Here is a 17876-nt window from a genome sequence, read left to right on the forward strand (position 1 = left end):
AGATTGCAGGGAGCCTGTGGCATTCAGGGCTGGGCTTGGAGCTGTGTCACTTGCTGCATGAATGCCTTGTCCATGTGGGCAACCTCCATGAGCAAAAGGCCACAAGCAAGTGAATGAGAAGGCAGCTTTGCATTACCAGCTCCACCTATCGCTTTGCACCTCTGGCTTGTAGGCATAAGGCCTCCTCCTTGGCCTCTTGCTGTCCCAGGGGACAGAGCATGTAGGTCTCCATCTGGCATGTCCACTGGTTCATTCCCCACTGCCCTAGTATCCACTGCAGCAACACTGAGAGAGGCCAAGTGCCCCAAGCCTGCTCCTCCTTTCATCCTGTGTGCTTACTAGACAAGTGACTGCTATTCCTGCCTACTGCAAGACCTCCTCCACCACCTCCTTTCCACCTTCTTTTGACTAATGTGCCATCTGCCCTGCCAGCATGCTATGTGGAGTTAGCAGCAGGAGCTGTCTCAGTGGCAGGATCAGTCCTGAACAGTGCTGGACTTAGGCCACTGGTCTCTCGTGGTCCACGTGACTGCTGACATATCTCCATCCCTTTAACATAGCCTTCAGAGAAGTAAAGTCCTGTGGGATCAGTTCGCACTTGGCTTTCTGTGTGCTGTGCTTTGGAACTATCAACATCCTATGCAAGGGTACTGCTGAACTTTTGTGGATAAAGCCCTCTGCACTGGCAGAAGAGTCCAGCTCCACAGCTGGAGATGTCATCTAGAATCATAGAATGGCTTGAGTTGAATTGGACCTCTGGTTACAGTCTCCCTGACATGGGCAAGGACACCTCCCACCAGATGAGGTTGCTCAAAGGCTCATCCAGCCTGGTCTTAAACACTTCCAGACATGGTGAAAGGCCTGGAACACAAACCCTATGAGGAGAGGCTGAGGGAGCTGGGGCTGTTTAGCCTGGAGAAGAGGAGGCTCAGGGGTCACCTCATTGCTGTCTACAGCTACCTGAAGGGAGGCTGTAGCCAGGTGGGGGTTGGTCTCTTCTCCCAGGCAACCAGCAAACAGAACAAGGGGACACAGTCTCAAGTCGTGCTGGGGGAAGTATAGGCTGGATGTTAGGAGGAAGTTCTTCACAGAGAGTGTGATTGGCATTGGAATGGGCTGCCCAGGGAGGTGGTGGAGTCATCGTCCCTGGAGGTCTTCAAGAAAAGCCTGGATGAGGCACTGAGTGTCATGGTCTAGTTGACTGGCTAGGGCTGGGTGCTAGGTTGGACTGCATGATCTTGGAGGTCTCTTCCAACCTGGTTGATTCTGTGATAATTCTATGAGGCATCCACAGCTCCTCTGGACAATCTGTTTCGGCATATCACCATCCTCAGAGTAAAGAAATAAAGAACTTCTTCCTAGTGCCCAGTCTAAATCTGCCCTGCTCTAGTTAGCTGTCTAAAAGGAAGGGATTTGAAGTCTCCTGATGTTTCTCTAAGTCTTGTGCTCCTCTGTCCTTTTTGTTGTGCAAACCTCACCCTACAGCAATGCATCTGCAGGGCTTGTTAAGCTGGTGCTGTGGCTCTGCTTGGAGTGACCTAATTTTGCTTTCACAGGAAAAATTTGGATCCCCAAGCAGAAGCCAATGGATCCTGTTTTGGAAAGTGTGACTCTGGAGCCGGAACTGGAGGAAGCCCTTGCTAATGCCTCTGATGCAGAGCTCTGTGACATTGCTGGTAAAAGAGTTTCACATGAAATCGGGGGTTTAGGTGTCACTGTTAGTGTCGTTTTGTTTGCTTTCTTTTCCCTCTTTATTTATTTTTTAAATTTATTTTTTCTTTTTGGTGGGTAATGAGCTGTACTGAGCTTTTTGCTGTTCATCTGAATGCTGTCAGTTTTGACAGGATTTATTTATTAGTTAAAAAAACAAACAAATGAACAAAAAGTGTCTATTTAAACTCACTATCAGCCCATGTGATGCGATGAGGAGCATGGGACAAAGCTGAGAAGACAAGAAGGATTTATCAAGTAAACAGAGTATGCTGTTTGATCTCTTCTCCTGTCTCTGCCACTAAATCTTGCATGTTGGAGCCCTGTCACCTTCAAGACCACAGCTTTCTTCAAGCCAAAGCTCTAGGAAACCATCAAGCAGATCCAGAAGGATGTGGACTTTTTGTGCAGCTTGTTGAAGGAGGTCAGGTTGGAGAAGTCTTTCAATGGATGCTCATTGAGGAGCTTTTCCAACACGTTTTAAAGCTTCAGATTTCTCAGTTTCTGTGGTCAGGTTTTTTTGTGTTTGTTCAGGATTAGGGGAGTCCAACACTAGAATTCTGGTGTCCTTCATGATGATTGAGAAGGAGTTTGGAATGCACAATGAGCTGGAGAGGGGGAGCAGGAGTTTGCAGGGACTGCTCCAGCCCTGGCAGCTTGCTCTTCAATAGGCTAAACAATCCCCAACCAAAGCAAAAAAGACAAGCATGGTCCCTGTCTGAGGGGCTTACACTTCAAGTAGTGTCCCATTGCTCCTTTTCAAGCCTCATTGTTCTCCCACTTCAGAGATTACAGTATCAGTATCTCCCTGAAGCACTGGTTTTGTGACCGAGATAAGATATGGATGGCCAAAGAACTGTATGAATACTCCCTTTGTGCTTTTCTGAGCTCAGATGTCCCTTGCTAGTGTAACAGTCAATGAATGTAGGAAACTCCACCTAAACATGAGGAGAAGCTTCTTTACTGTGAGGGTGGCAGAGCACTGGAACAGACAGGAGCAGGTAGAGTTTCCTTCTCTGGAGACTTTCAAAACCCACCTGGATGTGATCCTGGGCAAGCTGCTGTGGGTGCCTCTGCTTTAGCAAGGGGGTTGGACTAAATGATCTCCAAAGGTCCCTTCCAACTCCCACCATTCTGTGATCTTGTGAATATTTCAGTGCTACTGGCTGCTTCTTCCATATCTGTCTCCTTCAGATTTCCATACAGTACCCTCCTTGCCAGCAGCTTTTAGAATGACCACACCAACTAGATATTTAGCATGTGATAATACCATATTCTGTCTTAGAATGTTCTTTCATTAAGCTTTCCAACATAAGCACCTTGACCAAGCACTGCATCTCTGGGTTTAGCTGTTTTACTGTGCTACTAGAAAGCCCTGCTCTATGAAACTTCCTTTCTAATCCTCAGATCTGTGCTGCAGAAAAAAGCTGTTTGGGACAGCTCCTTCTACTAGTGTTGGGAGAACAGCCTTGAAGTGGCAGCAGGCAAACTGATGTGGTACAAGCTGTGCTGAAATCTCAATATTGACAATGAGTCCCTGCTCAGCAGGGCTCATTTAGCAGGAGCTTGTTTTATTCCTGCCTGTTTAGCAAGGCTCAGTGTCAGCTGTGGTGTATTGTCAGTACGAAAGATCTTGTGGATGGCTCCCAAGAAGTTCTGGAATGTCTCCTGTGGCTTTGGTCAGTTGGAGAAGGTAGAAATGGGGTACCTTCATTTTGCTTGAGTTCATCTGGATAGAACACAGTTGTCCTGGAAGGTTAATAGGCCTATTAGATGTCCTGGTTTGCCACACCCTTCTGCTGATGGGCGAAGCAAAGGCGTGTTCTGCTATGCCTTGTGCTTCAGACCAGCCTAGCCCTGATGTTTTGAGCTTGAACTACCTGGAAAATTAAGTGCCTCAAGTTTCCCAAGAGAAGGCATTTAGGTGCCTCACGACGTGGCAAGAAGTGCCTCTGAGATTGTGCCCTCTGCATATCTGCAAGAGATCCTGCCTGCACCTCTGCAAACCTCTGTGCTGAGAGGAACCAGGATCAGGTCAGAGATTGTCTGCCTCTTTCCCAGCACCCTGGGAAGATCTAGAAGCCTCTCAACAGTTGAGCAGTTCCAACACTGTCACATAGGAGCCAGAGACTATCTTGAAATTTCTATCCCATTGTAGTGAGTAGAACAGACTTTTCCCAGGGCTCCAGGCTACCTATTTGTAAGTGAGGCAAAGCCATTTTGTTGCTAAACTTTTCCAAATTTTCTCAATTTTCCTAAATTACTATATTGCTGATGAGCATCCTTGAGAAGATTTTCCTGACTGAATTGGAACCTTGCTGTGCCTGTCCATGGATAGGGCAGTGTGCTACAGACCCTCAGTCCAGGAAGCACAGCATTTATGTGTGTTACTGTCATGGAAGGGAGCAGAGCTCTGGCAAAGGTCCCATTTGTACACAGGATTGTGGCTCACACGAGTACCTTCTATGGAAAGAGTCAAAACAATGTTTTCTATCTGCTTGCAGTGATGCGGCTGCTGTGCCAGCAGACGTCCAGGCCTTGGGAGAGTCTCTCCCTCGGAGAGACTCTAGACATAAACATGGCTAAGTTTTGGAGAAAAGGCTCGAATTCTCAGACATGGTGACCACTCGACAAACATCTGCTGGGGGCTGACCCCTGGGTGGTCCCATAGGTTGTTTTGGTGAGAATTAGCCAATTGTATAAGTTGATTACAACTTTGTACCAATCTGTAAAGCTAACCCAAGTCTGCCTGCGCTGGCTTAATGCACCTCTGCTGAAATAATATAAAAATGCCGCACTACCTCTAGCCCCTCTCGCCCCTCACTCTCTACCCTGCTCTACTTGCACCTGTTTTGCTCGACACTCTGCTCGCTGATTACACACGCACACACACGCGGCATTCGCACCACAACAACCAGCTCGAGGCGGCACCGTTCCAGGCGGGGCCCGATCCTTACAAGCCCTGGGAGTCAGCATTCAGCTCGACCGGACCCACGGAGCCTCGGACAACGCGCCTTAAAATCCATAAAGACTTTGAAACTTTCCTGAACTGCATTTGGGACAGTGAGTAATTGATAAACTTCCATTTGAAACTGAATGATCTCTCAAGACTTCAATGAACTCTCTTATATCATAGACTCTCCTCATTTTGGTCATTCTGTATTTTAAATCACAACTGCGAATCAAGAATCTACGTGGGATAATTACAAATAAGTTTGGGGAAGGGGATTTCTAGTGCTCATAGTAATAAATCATTGGAACTTTTCATAAAAATCGGCCTCGCATATCATTCCCCCAACCCCCTCCCCCCAAATGAACTTTCCCGTCCGCGACAGTTACTCTGGGTTTGGAGCCTGTCATTCAAGAGTCTGCAGTAATTCAAGTTCTCTTTTTCTGTTTCTGTAGCCATCCTTGGTATGCACACCTTGATGAGCAACCAGCAGTACTATGAGGCACTGGGGAGCAGCACCATTGTCAACAAAGAAGGGCTCAACAGTGAGTCATTTAGAGCACTGCCAGCTTGGCTTTGAGGCTGGCAGCAGAGGAAAGATGGGAATTATTTCTGGGCTGAGGGTTAGAGCTATGGGTATGAAGAGCAAGCCTGTGATTTCTGGGGCTGTCTCTGATGCATCCTTGCCCTGTGATACAGCTGGGTGTCAGCCTTGCACCCTTGCACCTTCTGGAAGCTAGCCCCAGGCAGGCAGTGTGCTCTCCATCACCCAGTTTTGGACCTTGAGAGCATGCCTCAGAAGGCACCAACTGTCTTGTGCTGGTTGGCCAAGGTGCTGGGCAGCATTTCTGCATGTACCTGAGCACAGGTGGAGCTGGTCAGTGCTTGTTGTGGCCCTCAGCTTGTGTCTGGTTGTCAGGTCATGCTTCCCTCTCCTAAACCTGCTTCTGGAAGAGAAGGACCACACCCAAAGAGAACATGCTGCTGCTCAAGGTGCTTTCAGTTTCACACATCTTGCTTTTCACTTGCAGGTGTGATTAAACCCACACAGTACAAACCAGTTCCAGATGAGGAACCAAACTCAACTGATGTGGAGGAAACTCTGAAACGAATACAGAGCAATGACCCTGACCTTGAAGAAGTCAACCTTAATAATATCATGGTATCTGCTCCTTAATAATATCATGGTATCTGCTCTTTTCTACTCTGTTTTGAGCAACAGGGGTTGTTACCTGCTGTGGGACAACAGTGTCAGGTTGGTAGCTTGGAATAGCGGAGCTGTGTAGCCTGGGAGACTTCTCTCTGACCTGTCTGGTTGAAGGCATTCTAAGTTGCTTCAGTGGTGGCACATTTGGTGGAGGGGCTCTTTATGGAAGATAAAATGATGGACTCATAGAACCACTAAGGTTGGAAGGACCTTTAAGGTCATCAAACCCAGCTGTCAGCCCAACACCACCACAGTCATTAAAACATGTCCTGAAGTGCCACATCCACATGTTTTTTGAACACCTGCAGGGATGATGACTCCATCACCTCCCTGGGCAGCCTGTTCTAATGGCTGACCACCTTTTCAGGAAATATTTTTTTTTCTAATATCTAACCCAAACTTGTCCTGGTACAACTTGAGGCCATTTTCTCTTGTCCTGAGGCTACATAATCATGACAGTTGTCATAAAAATATGATGAAACCTCTTTTCTTGCAGGTAGCCCTTTGCATCTCCCACCCACCCCTGCTGCATGACTCTAAATCAAGTCAGGACACAGCACTACTTGTGTTGCCTCTAAAACACATAGGACATACAGAAAAATAGAGTTTCCACCTGTCCTTCTTGACTCCAGGACCCCCATCCCATGAGGTCTGTTAAAGGATGACCTCTTCACATAGCCAGGATGAGATCCTTTGCACAAACACATTGAAGACACTTGACCCACACTACCTGCACCTGCACTTTCTATAAGAAAACATTTTTACTTTAATATTCTGGCTACTGACCTTGAATGTCCCAGGGTGAGGATCTGAGGGGCAAGAACATTTTTTGTCACTGTGTGTTGACTCATGACTTTGGGACATGGAGAGCTAGGAAGATGCAAGCTATTGGGCTCTACATTGTGACTCTGCAGATTGCTTTAACTCTTGATAATACCACATGGTAGGATCCAAACAATGTGGCAAGAACTCCAAGTTGAAGCTACCACTTAACACTTTAGACAGGTGGAGCAAGGTGGGGGTCTCACATCCAGCAAGTGACAGAACAAGAGGAAACAGGCTCAAGCAGTGGTAAGGGAGGTTCAGGTTGGATATTAGGAACAATTTCTTCACAGAAAAGGTTCTCAGGCATTGAAACAGGCTGCCCAGGGAGGTGGGGGAGTCACCTTCTCTGAAGGTATTTAAGACTTTATGATGTGGTGATGAGGGATGTGGTTTTGTGGCAGTGGCTGATCAAAAGTGGTGAGATTGTGAGATCTAGGTGAGTGCTTTGACTTGATGGTCTCAAAGGTCTCTTCCCACCTCGAGTTGTATGACTGACTCTATGAAAGAGTATCTGAAGTGCTCAGTAAAGTGAAAGACACATTGCAGGAACTCAGATAAGCAGCACCCTTTAGATGCTGTTTATTCTTTAGATGCATTGCTTATGCCTTCACACAGGTCCTCTGCATTTCTTTCCACAGAATATTCCCATACCAACTTTGAAAGCATTTGCAGAAGCACTGAAAAACAACACCTATGTGAAGAAGTTCAGTATAGTGGGGACACGGAGCAATGACCCTGTTGCTTTTGTAAGTATTGTTGGCTCATCCTCCTGAAGCTGTGACAGAAGATACAGACCAATGCCTTTTGTACCTTATGGTGTATTTGCAAGGTTCTGCACCTCTGACATTGTGTATAGGGGAAGGGATCAAGTGAAGCCTCAGTAAGTTTGCAGATGACACCTAGCTCGTAGCTGTGTCAACCTGCTAGAGGGTAGAGAAGCTTTACAGCAGGGCCTGGACAGCTTACAACGATGGACCAATGAGGTTCCACAAGGCCAAGTGCCAGGTCCTCCAGCTGGGTCATGACAACCCCGTGGTGAGCTACAGACCTGGGGATGTGTGGTTGCAAAGCTGCCCCTTGGAGAAGTATCTGAGCATATTGGTTAATGGTCAACTGACCATGAGTCAGCAGTGCCCAGGTGGCCAAGAAAGCCAATGGCATCCTGGCTTCTATTAGAAACGCTGTGGCCAGCAGGGACAGGCAGGTGATCATCACCCTGTGCCCAGCACTGGTGAGGACACACCTGAATGTTGTGTTCAGTTCTGAGCCACTCACTACGGGAATGACATTGAGAGGCTGGAGCATGTCCAGAGAAGAGCAGTGAGGCTGGAGAAGGGCCTGGAGCACCTGGGCTACAAGGAGCATCTGAGGGAGCTGGGGGTGTTCAGCATGGAGAAGAAGAGGCTGAGGGGAGACCTTATGGCTCTCTACAGCTACTTGAAGGGAGGATGGAGGAAGGAGCGGTCAGTCTCTGCTCCTTGGTGGCAAGTGACAGGACCAGAGGAAATGGTTTCAAGCTGTGCCAGGGGAAGTTCAGGCTGGATATTAAGAAATATTTCTTCACAAAGAGGGTTCTCAAACATGGGAATGGTCTGCCCAGAGCAGTGATGGAATCACCATCCCTGGAGATGTTCAAGCATTGTGTGGACCTGGCACTTAGGAACGTGGTTTAGTGTTGGCCCTTCAGTGCTGGGTTGAAGTTTGGACTGAATGACCTTGGAGGTCCCTGCCAACCAAATATATTCTGTGATTCTGATGCTTCAGTTTCAGAAGCATTAGTGAAAGCAAAGAACAGCCTTTGATTGCTTTGCTTCCTTTCTCAGCTGTGAAGATCTTGGGACATAAGCCTTTTATCCCAGTTGGCCTTCAGGATCTCTGTGGGGTTGCAGATGTGTACTGAGTGGTCTGCCTGACCCTCATGCTACCTTCCAGGCTGCATCCTTCCACACTCCTCTAGTACCATTGCAGTCAGTTTTTGCTCTTCTTCCAGACACACGTGTCACTGGTTTACTGCTAAACCCACTCCTTTCTAGGGACTTGATTATTTGAAGCATTCTGGACTGGGTGGGTGCAAGCATTCTGAGTGGGTGCAAGCCAGCCCTGCCACTTGGGCATCATTTCCTGGTCTGTTTCATAATTGAGATCAGTCCTTACATGGCACTTAAGAAACAAACTCCTCAGATCAGGTGAGGGGTGGTTAGGAGTGTGTTAACCTGCTTCTGGTCTTACCCATTGAGGGAAGCAAAAGTGATTAATGTAGTTCTGATGACACTTGGAAATCACACAGTATCAGGGGCTGGAAGGGACCTCAAAAGTTCATCCAGTCTAACACCCCAGCCAGAGCAGGATCACCTAGACCACGTCATACAGAAACACATCCAGATGGCTTTGAATGTCTCCAGAGGAGACTACACAACCTCTTTGGGCAGCCTGCTCCAGGGCTCTGTTACTCTCACAGTGAAAAAGTTTTCCCTTATGTTCACCTCCTTTGCTCCAGCTTACACCATTGCCCCTTGTCCTGTCACTGGACATGCCTGAGCAGAGCCTGGCTCTGTCCTCCTGACACTGCCCTGCACATCTGTATAAACACAAATGAGGGCACCCCTCAGGCTCCTCTTTGCCAAACTAGAGAGATTCAGCTCCCTCCGCTGAAATACAGTGGATGTAGAAAGTCCAAAATATATCAGATGTAGGAAAAGAGATAAAGGAGATAGATGCTCCTCTGTCTGCTTGCTTCTGTGGCAAGGATCTCAAAATCCACTCAGAAGAAACAGTGCAGGTAGGCAACTGGTCAGTCAGGAGACAGGACCAAAGCTGGCCAGCATCTCTGACATCACCGTGATAGCCTTAAAAGAGGGACAGATGAAGCTTTACAAGGCAGTTGTGGACTGTCACATTGTGAGGTGACCCTAAGAGTTTCTTCATATGAGGTTTTGCTGTGTCCTCCAGCATGATCATGCTCAAGAATCCTCCTACAACAGGGGACAACCAACCCCCTTCACCCTGCACGAAGCTCTCCCATCTCATGGCAGTGAAACCACATGGTGCACAAGGTCCTCCCAGAGTCTTCTCAAGATGAAGGGGCTCGATTCTTGGCTGCTCTGGGTTGCTCTGCTCCTACCTGTCTGACTGCCATTTCTTGCTGCCTCCCTCTGCCCACAGGCACTGGCAGAAATGTTGAAGGTCAATAATACATTGAAGAGCCTGAATGTGGAGTCCAACTTCATTTCTGGGTCGGGGATCCTGGCTGTGGTTGAAGCTCTCCAGGCCAACACGTCACTAGTAGAGTTGCGCATCGACAACCAGGTAAAGCGTGGGAGCTCAGGTCAGGTGAACTTGTCCTGATGGTGGGAAACTGAGAAAGGTGGCCAGTGTGGCAGCCTGCTCCCAGTGCCAGGCTGATTTGGAGAGGTTTCAGCAACCTGTTTCTGATGCAGTTCCTGGCCAGCACCTGTTAAGACCTACAGCTGTTGTGGCACACAAGCAGTCTCCCATACTCCTGGTGCTGCTCAGGACAGTGGTGATGCACCTATCCAGTATCATGCCTTGCAAGGACTAAACGTCTACCTAACTTCTTATTTTTGCTACAATACCATGGAAAGAGAAAGAGAGCTCCAGAGTGTGCAGTGGTACAGATGCCATAGCAAGTTTAGCATCCCAAGAAACCCAAGGGGAAGCGGGGAAGCATCTGAACTGTGCAAAGCTCAAGGACAGGAGTTCATAGAATCATAGAACCATTAAGGTGGGAAAAGACTTCTAAGATCATCAAGTACAAATGACAACCCAACACCACCATGGCCAATAAACCATGTCCTGAAGTGCCATGCTTACTTGTTTTTTAAAATGAGAGGGGATCCTTGAAGGTTGGGGACCCCACTCTGACCCAGGCCTTTTCCTGGGAAGAGACTTTTCCTAACACCCAACCTAAACCTATCCTGGTGCAACTTGAGCTAATTTCCTCTTGTTCTATCACTTGCTACCTGGGAGAAGATACCAGCCCCCGCCTGACTCCAACCTTCTTTCAGGGAGTTGTAATGCATGAGAAGATCTTCTCTCAGCCTCCTTTTCTCCAGACTAAACATCCTCAGATCCCTCAGCCTCTTCCCATAATACTTATTCTCTAGCCCCTTCACCAGCTTTGCTGCCCTGTGACTTCATTCAAAGTTGTAGTTTCTCCAGACATCTCTCAGCTGCACATGTACCCAAAAAATAAAGTCCTTAGGCAAGAAGACTTGTGGGAAAGTCTGCTGGAGGAGCAGGGGCCACATTGTTGTACCAGGAACAGGCCAGTGGTTTGCTTTGCCAGCTTCAAGTCAGACACATCAAATGCACCAAGCGGTTCAAAGAAGCAGAGAAGGGGTGGAGATGGCAGGTATCAGTGCTCTCTCTAAATCATCCTCTGACCTGACCAGCTTGGTTTTCTGTTTTCTGTTTTCAAAAGAGCCAGCCCTTGGGCAACCAAGTGGAAATGGAGATAGCAAACATGTTGGAGAAGAACACCACCCTGCTGAAGTTTGGGTACCATTTTACACAGCAAGGCCCCCGGCTCCGTGCCTCCAATGCCATGATGAATAACAATGACCTAGGTGAGTTGGGGCTGGCTGCAAGCTGGGCACCACAGGAAGGTCCCTCCCTCAGCCTGTGGGCAACTCCTGGTGGCAGAAGGACAGAACTGCTTGCTTGAAGGCTCTGGTGGGTGTACTTGAATTAGAAACTACCTCTTGAAGGGCCTGGTGATGCTTTGAGCTTCAAGGAGAAATTATAGAATCATAGAATGTGTTGGATTGGAAGATGACATTGAAAGTCATCTTGTCCAACCACATCCCCTGCAGTAAGCACAGAAATCTTTAATTAGATCAGGTTGCAAAGAGCCCCATGAAGTTTGACCTTGAATGTTTCCAGAGACGGAGCCTCCACCACCTCCCCAGGCAACCTGTTCCTGTGTTCCACCACTGCCTCCTGATGTCCAGCCTAAGTCTACCCTGCTCTGCTTTAAAGGAAAACAGCCTTCACTGTTTCCCCAGTGCAGCTGCTGTTAGTCAGGCAATGAATTGTGCTCCAGACCTGGAGACAGTGGGCAGCTCTGACTCCCAGAAGAGGCAGCATGTTTGGCAGTGTCAGTGGGTACTGTTGGGAGGGAGAAAGAGCCACTAATGCGCATTGGCATGGCGCGTGACACAACATATGGCTGTGAGCTGCCAGCACTTGAGACTCCTGCCAGCTCCTTGTCCTCCTCCAGCTTCATTTCCACTTCAACAAGATGATGAAAAGTAGTAGAGCTGACCTTTGATGGCAGAGGGACTTGGCACATCCCCTTCAGAGTGAGAAGACACGTGGCTTGGTGTTGTCTTTATACTCTCAAGGAATCATGAGATGATACGGGTTGGATGATGTGTTATCATCTAGTCTAACCCTTCTGCCAGAGAAGGTTCACCTAGACCAGGTTGCACAGTGAAGCAAAATGTGATCAGGTCTTCAAACGGCCCCTTTAGCTGATGCAAGTGGCAGAGGCTTCCTAATGCTTGCCTGCAGGATGCTGTAGGGCACTGGAAATCAGTCCAGCAGAGCCACATTGAACCCACCCTCTGTGCCAGCCACACTCCGTGGCTCTGAACTGCATAGACAAGAGTGGTTACACACAACAGCCAGAAGCTCCTTCCCACCAGCAGCAGGTAACTATGTGGGAGGAATAAGCAAAAGTGTGCAGATTGTCCGAGGTTTTGGGTTTTTTTTTCACTTTAGGAAGAATTTTTTCCCTGGGAGGGTGGGGATCTGCAAGCTTGGAGGGACAGAACCGGTGTCTGCCCTGACCCGGTAGGCAGGCAGAGCCCTGCTGCTAGCAGGAGCATGCAAGCACTGCTGGGTTCATACAAGCCTAGGAAAAAAAATCTAACATGCAAATGGCAGCCACGAAGAGATGGCAGAACACTGGAGCCGTGTATTCTAATCGGCATAGGGTTCACCACAGGCAGAGTCTTCTGTCCCTTCAGGAATCAGCTTCAGGTTCAAAAGCCATAGCTTTAAGTGGCTGTTACGTTTAATCATAGAAACTTTTTTTTTTTTTAAAGACCTGTAGGATCATCAAGTCCAACCACTATGTAACCCTTACCCGAACTGTCTGGGTAAGGGTTAGATAGTCCCTCATGTCCCTCAATGCTCTGGCTCTTTGAAACACCTCTAGGGATAGGTCTTCAGCTACCTCCCCGGCAAGACTGTTCCAGTATTTGAGAATCCTTCCAGGGCAGAAGTTTCTTCTTGTATCCAACCAAAACCTCCTCTGGTGCAATTTGAGGCCATTTCCTCTCCTGCTATCTCTTGTTCATTGTCAGAAGACACATTTAGAGAGATTGCAACTATCTTGTCTTTTAAGAAGGAATAAATCAGCCTCGCTTCCACTAGTGCCATGCTCCTAGGAAGCACAGCCATGCATGCAGGCCTGCAGTGACCACACAGTACATTCAGTATTACAGCTCTGTATTTGGTCTTCCTGTAGCTGCATTCCTGGTCACCAGAGAGCTGCACCAGGAAAGGCTTAGGTGTTTTCCTGTCCTTTGCAAGACAGGCTGAGAGAATTGGGGTTGTTCAGTTTGGAGAAGAGAAGGCTCCAAGGAGACTTATTGTGGCCTTCCAGTACCTGAAAGGGGCCTACAGGAAAGGGTGCTGGTAGTGATAGGACTAGGGGGAATGATGAAGTTATAACAACAGTGGATTAGGGAAGGACGACTGATATCATCTACCTGGACCTGAGTAAGGTGCTTGAGTCTGTCCCACATGACATCCTGGTCACTAAACTGGAAAAACATGGACTTGATGGGTGGATCACTGCTGTATAAGGAATTGGCTGGATGGCACCCTCAGCAAGTTTGCAGATGTGTGGCACAGTCAACTTGCTAGTGGGCAGGGATGCCATCCAGAGGGACCTGGACAGGCAGGCCCAGGCCAACCTCATGAAATCCAACAAGGCCAAGTGTAAGATCCTGCACCTGGGTCTGCACAATCCCAAGCACAAACGGAGGCTGGGTGGTGAATGACTGGAGAGCAGCCCCGAGGAAAAGGATCTGGGTTGATGAAAAGCTCAACATGAGCCAGCAGCATGCACGTGCAGCCCAGATAGCAACTGTGTGCTGGGCTGCAGCAAGAGAAGTGTGGTCAGCAGGGCAAGGGAATCTCCTGCTTCACTCTGCTCTTGTCACACCCCACCTGGAACACTGTGTGCTCTTCTGGAGTCCCCAGTACAAGAAGGACATCGAACTGTTGGAGAAAGTCCAGAGGAGGGCCATGAAGATGATCAGAGGACTGGAGCACCTCTGCTATGAGGACAAGGGCTGAGGCTCGTCAGCCTGGACCTTTTAGTGGCCTTCTGGTATCTGAAGGGGGCCTACAGGAGGGCTGGGGAGGGACTATTTACAAGGTCTTGTAATGACAGTACGAGGGGTAATGGGTTTAAACTGGCAGAGGAGAGATTCAAAGTAGATGTTAGAAAAGGGCTTTTTACAGTGAGGGTGGTGAAACACTGGAACAGGTTGCCCAGGGAGGCTGCTCCCTCCCTGGAGGTGTTCAAGGCCAGGTTGGATGAGGCCTTGAGGGACCTGTTCTAGTGGGAGGTGTCCCTGCCTATGGCAGGGAGTTGGAATTGGATGAGCTTTGAAGTAACTTCCAACCTAAACCATTCTATGAATCTATGACTCTATGAATGGATCCAAGCTAGGGGAGGGTAGATTTGCATTAGATGTTAGGAAAAAGCCCTTCACCATGAGGGTGATGAGACACTGAAAGAGGTTGCCCAGGAAGGTGGTGGAAGCCTCACCCCTGGAAGTTTTTAAGGTTAGCCTGGATGTCGCTCTGGGCAACCTGATATAGTGGTAAGTGTCCCTGCCCATGGCAGAGGGTTGGAAATACATAGCCTTGAGGTCCCTTCCATGCCTGACAGTTCTGTTTCCATGGTTTTCATGGTCAGGCAGCATTTGACACACAAAGTAATCATCTGGAAGAGTTGGATCCAGAGTTGTTCCTGTGGTTAAGTGGAGGAGTTCACAGCTTGCCTCCCATGCAATGATGATGATGGTTTTGCATTTTGCCTCTCTCACCCTTCATTTCAGTCTGATCTGGTTCTTGTTTGCAATACATACTCATCGATCTGATGGTCTCTGGCAACAGCACCTCAGCTTCACAACTGGACCATGCATAAGTATAGAAAAAAAATCCCTTCTATTTCCCTCCCTGTCAGCAACAGCTCTCTGCTTCTGCTCCACTCCAGTGCTCCTGCCTACCGTCGCCTGATGCTGCTGCCACTCGGGTTTGGCCCTGTAGCTTCTTTTCTTTGAGGTGCTCTGTATGAAACAACTGCAAAGGCTTCCACATCCTCATCAGCTAATTTTAAAAGTATTACTTGAAATTTAATTAAAAAATAAAAATATTATTTGAAATGGCACTTTAAAAAAATAGTTGAAATTGCACTTTTTCTTTAATTGTTTGAAATTACACTTTTGTGTTTAATTGCTATTTGAAATAGCACACAAAAAGCATTATTCTTTGAACTGACATGCTTTTAAAAATTATTTGAAATCGCACCTCTTCGAAAGGATGATTTTAAATTATTATTTCAAATAGCACTTTTGGTTTTTTTAATTATTATTAGAAACTGCACTTCTTTATTCTTACTTGAAATTGCACTTTCAGTACCTGAAATTTGAAATTATTTGAAATGGTATTTAATTTTTAATTGTTATTTGCAATGGCACCTTTTAAAAAACATATTACATCAGATGGCACTTTGGTTTTTTTAAATTATTATTTGAAACAGCACCTTTAAAAAAAATATTATTTGAAATGGCACTTTATTTTTTCAATTGCTGTTTGTAATTGCACCTTGTTAATACTTGAAATTACACCGTTTAAAAATTTATTTGAAATGGATTTTTTTTAAATTACTATTTAATTACTAATTAAGTACTTTTTTTTAAATCACTATTTGAAATGGCACCTTTATTTGAAATGGTGCTTTAAAAACTAGCAAAGGAAACTGTTGCATCCACCTCCTGATATCATGACACCACTTGGCACCAAAATTGGATTAGATAAACTGTGTGAAATATAATTGCCTGTAGAGAATTAAGGCTGAAGGAAAGCAGCTTCCTTTTGGGATTAAAAATTGTTAGGGATAGAAACTAGAATTTTATTTCCTTTTTTTTCATGGAATCATAGAATGGTTTTGACTGGAAGAGACCTTAAGGATTATCTAGTCCCAGCTCTCTAGCCAGGGGCAGGGACACGTCCTGCCACACCAGGCTGCTCAAGGCCTTGAACACCTCCAAAGAGGGGGCATCCACAACCTCCCTGTGCAACTTGTTCCATTTGAATATGCCTCAGGCTGTGCCTGCTGCTTCCAGCAGGACCCAGAAGCTAATGCTGTCCTCTTTCTTCTCTGGCAGAAAGCTCATCTCTCAGCTCCTTTCCACAGCAGGTCAGCCGAGCTTTGTCATCCACATCTCCCCACTGCTGTAATTGACTTCTCTTCATTCTCTTTTTCAGTGAGGAAGAGGAGACTTGCAGAACTGAATGGGCCTATTTTCCCCAAGTGCAGAACTGGAGTCTAGCTGCTGGCCATGGTGTGTGTTGGGGTAATTTCCAGTGATCTGTGTGCTGCACTGTGGAAATCCAGAGGCAGTAAGTGCCTTGACAAGAGTATTTGTGGTGCCTCCATTCTGTTTGATGCACTAAGGGTTGTTTAAATTAACTAGTGGCTGTAGCTGAGGATTTTATCCAGTAGAAGTTGTAGAGTTGGAAACTATTCAAGCCAGTAACTACCTGCCCGTTTTAGAATACATCCCAGTGTAAAATTGACTTCATTAACCTGGGACCTTTTTTTCTATACACTTCCTGCAGTTAGGATGTGGTCTGCACAAGTGAGTGAAAAATAGCAACTGTTCCACATAAATTAGAGAAGTGTTTAAAAATTTTTAAAAAAGGTTTTCTTTTTTTTCTTTTCCTCCTTCAAATTGGTCTCAACTAACTTAGAGGAACACCTACTTTAACAAGCACTTCTACTACCTGGAAACATGGTGATTTCAGTAACTGTGAATTACAATCATTATTATTATTGCTTGTTGGTTGGTTTTGGTGGGTTTCGATTTTTGTTCTTGTTTAAACCAACATTTGCTGAGTCACTCACTTAGTTGGGGATACTGTTTCAGAAGCATCCTTGTGTCTGTTAAAAAAAAAAAAAAAAAAAAAAAACAAGAGCAAACAAAAACCTCATCTCCACTCCCTGATGACGTGGAACTTAAGGCCACCAATTATAAAGCAGAGTCTGAAAAGTTGAGAGGTTTAGGATGGGTTAACATCTCCTCTGCCTGAGGCATGCTGGAGGAAAAATAGTGACCTTCAGAGATGTGATGCAAATCCTGACCCCACAGAGATGGCCAAACTCATTGGCAAAAGAGAAACCTCTTAGCCCCCCACTCCCTTCAGTCTCCTGATGTTAAAAGCATTTGTGCCCAGATACTCACTGGAAGCAAGTCAAGTTCTCTCTCTTCACTGTTTTGTCTAGATAACCAAGCCCATTAATTAAATCCTGTTCAAATGGGGATTGTTCCTTTTACTGCTTGTCCCTGAGGTCTGCAGAACAGCCAACAATAAATGTTGTGCCCTAGAAAAGCTGTGAAGGGAAATAGCCTCAACTGGCACAGCCTGACAGGGTTTTGTCAGACAGCCTTCTGAGAGGGACTCTCCACAGGCTTGTTTAGCTCCCAGACATGCAGTGGATTGGACCCAGCACTATTCCATACAGAATTCCCAGTATTAACACCCAGTTGGTGGGATCATGCTGGATAGGAAGACTATTCTAGCAGCACTGCTGTACTGAAGCCAGATTCTTGGCCTGATGACAACATGGCCCAGATAATGGTCTCACTTGCTAAAATCCTCTTCAGAGTGAAATTTTTCAGGCTTTTCACATATATCCCAGGTAAAGTCCCACAGATTTCTTAAGAGCTTGTACACAAAAGCCACTCCATAATTTAGCTCAGACCAAGGAAAGCAGAGAAACATTACTTTCAGTCATGTGTGAAACATGTTTGTTGCTCTTCAAATCTTAATAAATGAGCCAGTGGTGTCAAATAAAATGCTTCACTACAGCTTCTTCCTTCCCAACACCCTGCAACTTCCCTGTCAAAAAAAATACAC

General features: G+C 46.7%; 1 protein-coding gene across 3 annotated transcripts in view; it reads left to right on the top strand.

The window, feature by feature from the left end:
• Nucleotides 1-17815, top strand: part of TMOD1 (tropomodulin 1) — a 36632-nt gene extending 18817 nt beyond the window's left edge. For all 3 annotated transcript variants that reach the window (XM_064140606.1, XM_064140605.1, XM_064140607.1), the window contains exons 4-10: nucleotides 1557-1676; nucleotides 5116-5205; nucleotides 5692-5822; nucleotides 7331-7438; nucleotides 9855-9998; nucleotides 11134-11278; nucleotides 16224-17815. In XM_064140606.1, coding sequence (XP_063996676.1) covers nucleotides 1557-1676; nucleotides 5116-5205; nucleotides 5692-5822; nucleotides 7331-7438; nucleotides 9855-9998; nucleotides 11134-11278; nucleotides 16224-16288 — 803 coding nt within the window. In that variant the 3' untranslated portion in view covers nucleotides 16289-17815. The remainder of the gene's footprint in view (nucleotides 1-1556; nucleotides 1677-5115; nucleotides 5206-5691; nucleotides 5823-7330; nucleotides 7439-9854; nucleotides 9999-11133; nucleotides 11279-16223) is intronic.
• Nucleotides 17816-17876: the final 61 nt, after the last annotated feature.

This window comes from Pogoniulus pusillus, chromosome Z (assembly GCF_015220805.1).
Source record: "Pogoniulus pusillus isolate bPogPus1 chromosome Z, bPogPus1.pri, whole genome shotgun sequence".
NCBI lineage: Eukaryota > Metazoa > Chordata > Aves > Piciformes > Lybiidae > Pogoniulus > Pogoniulus pusillus.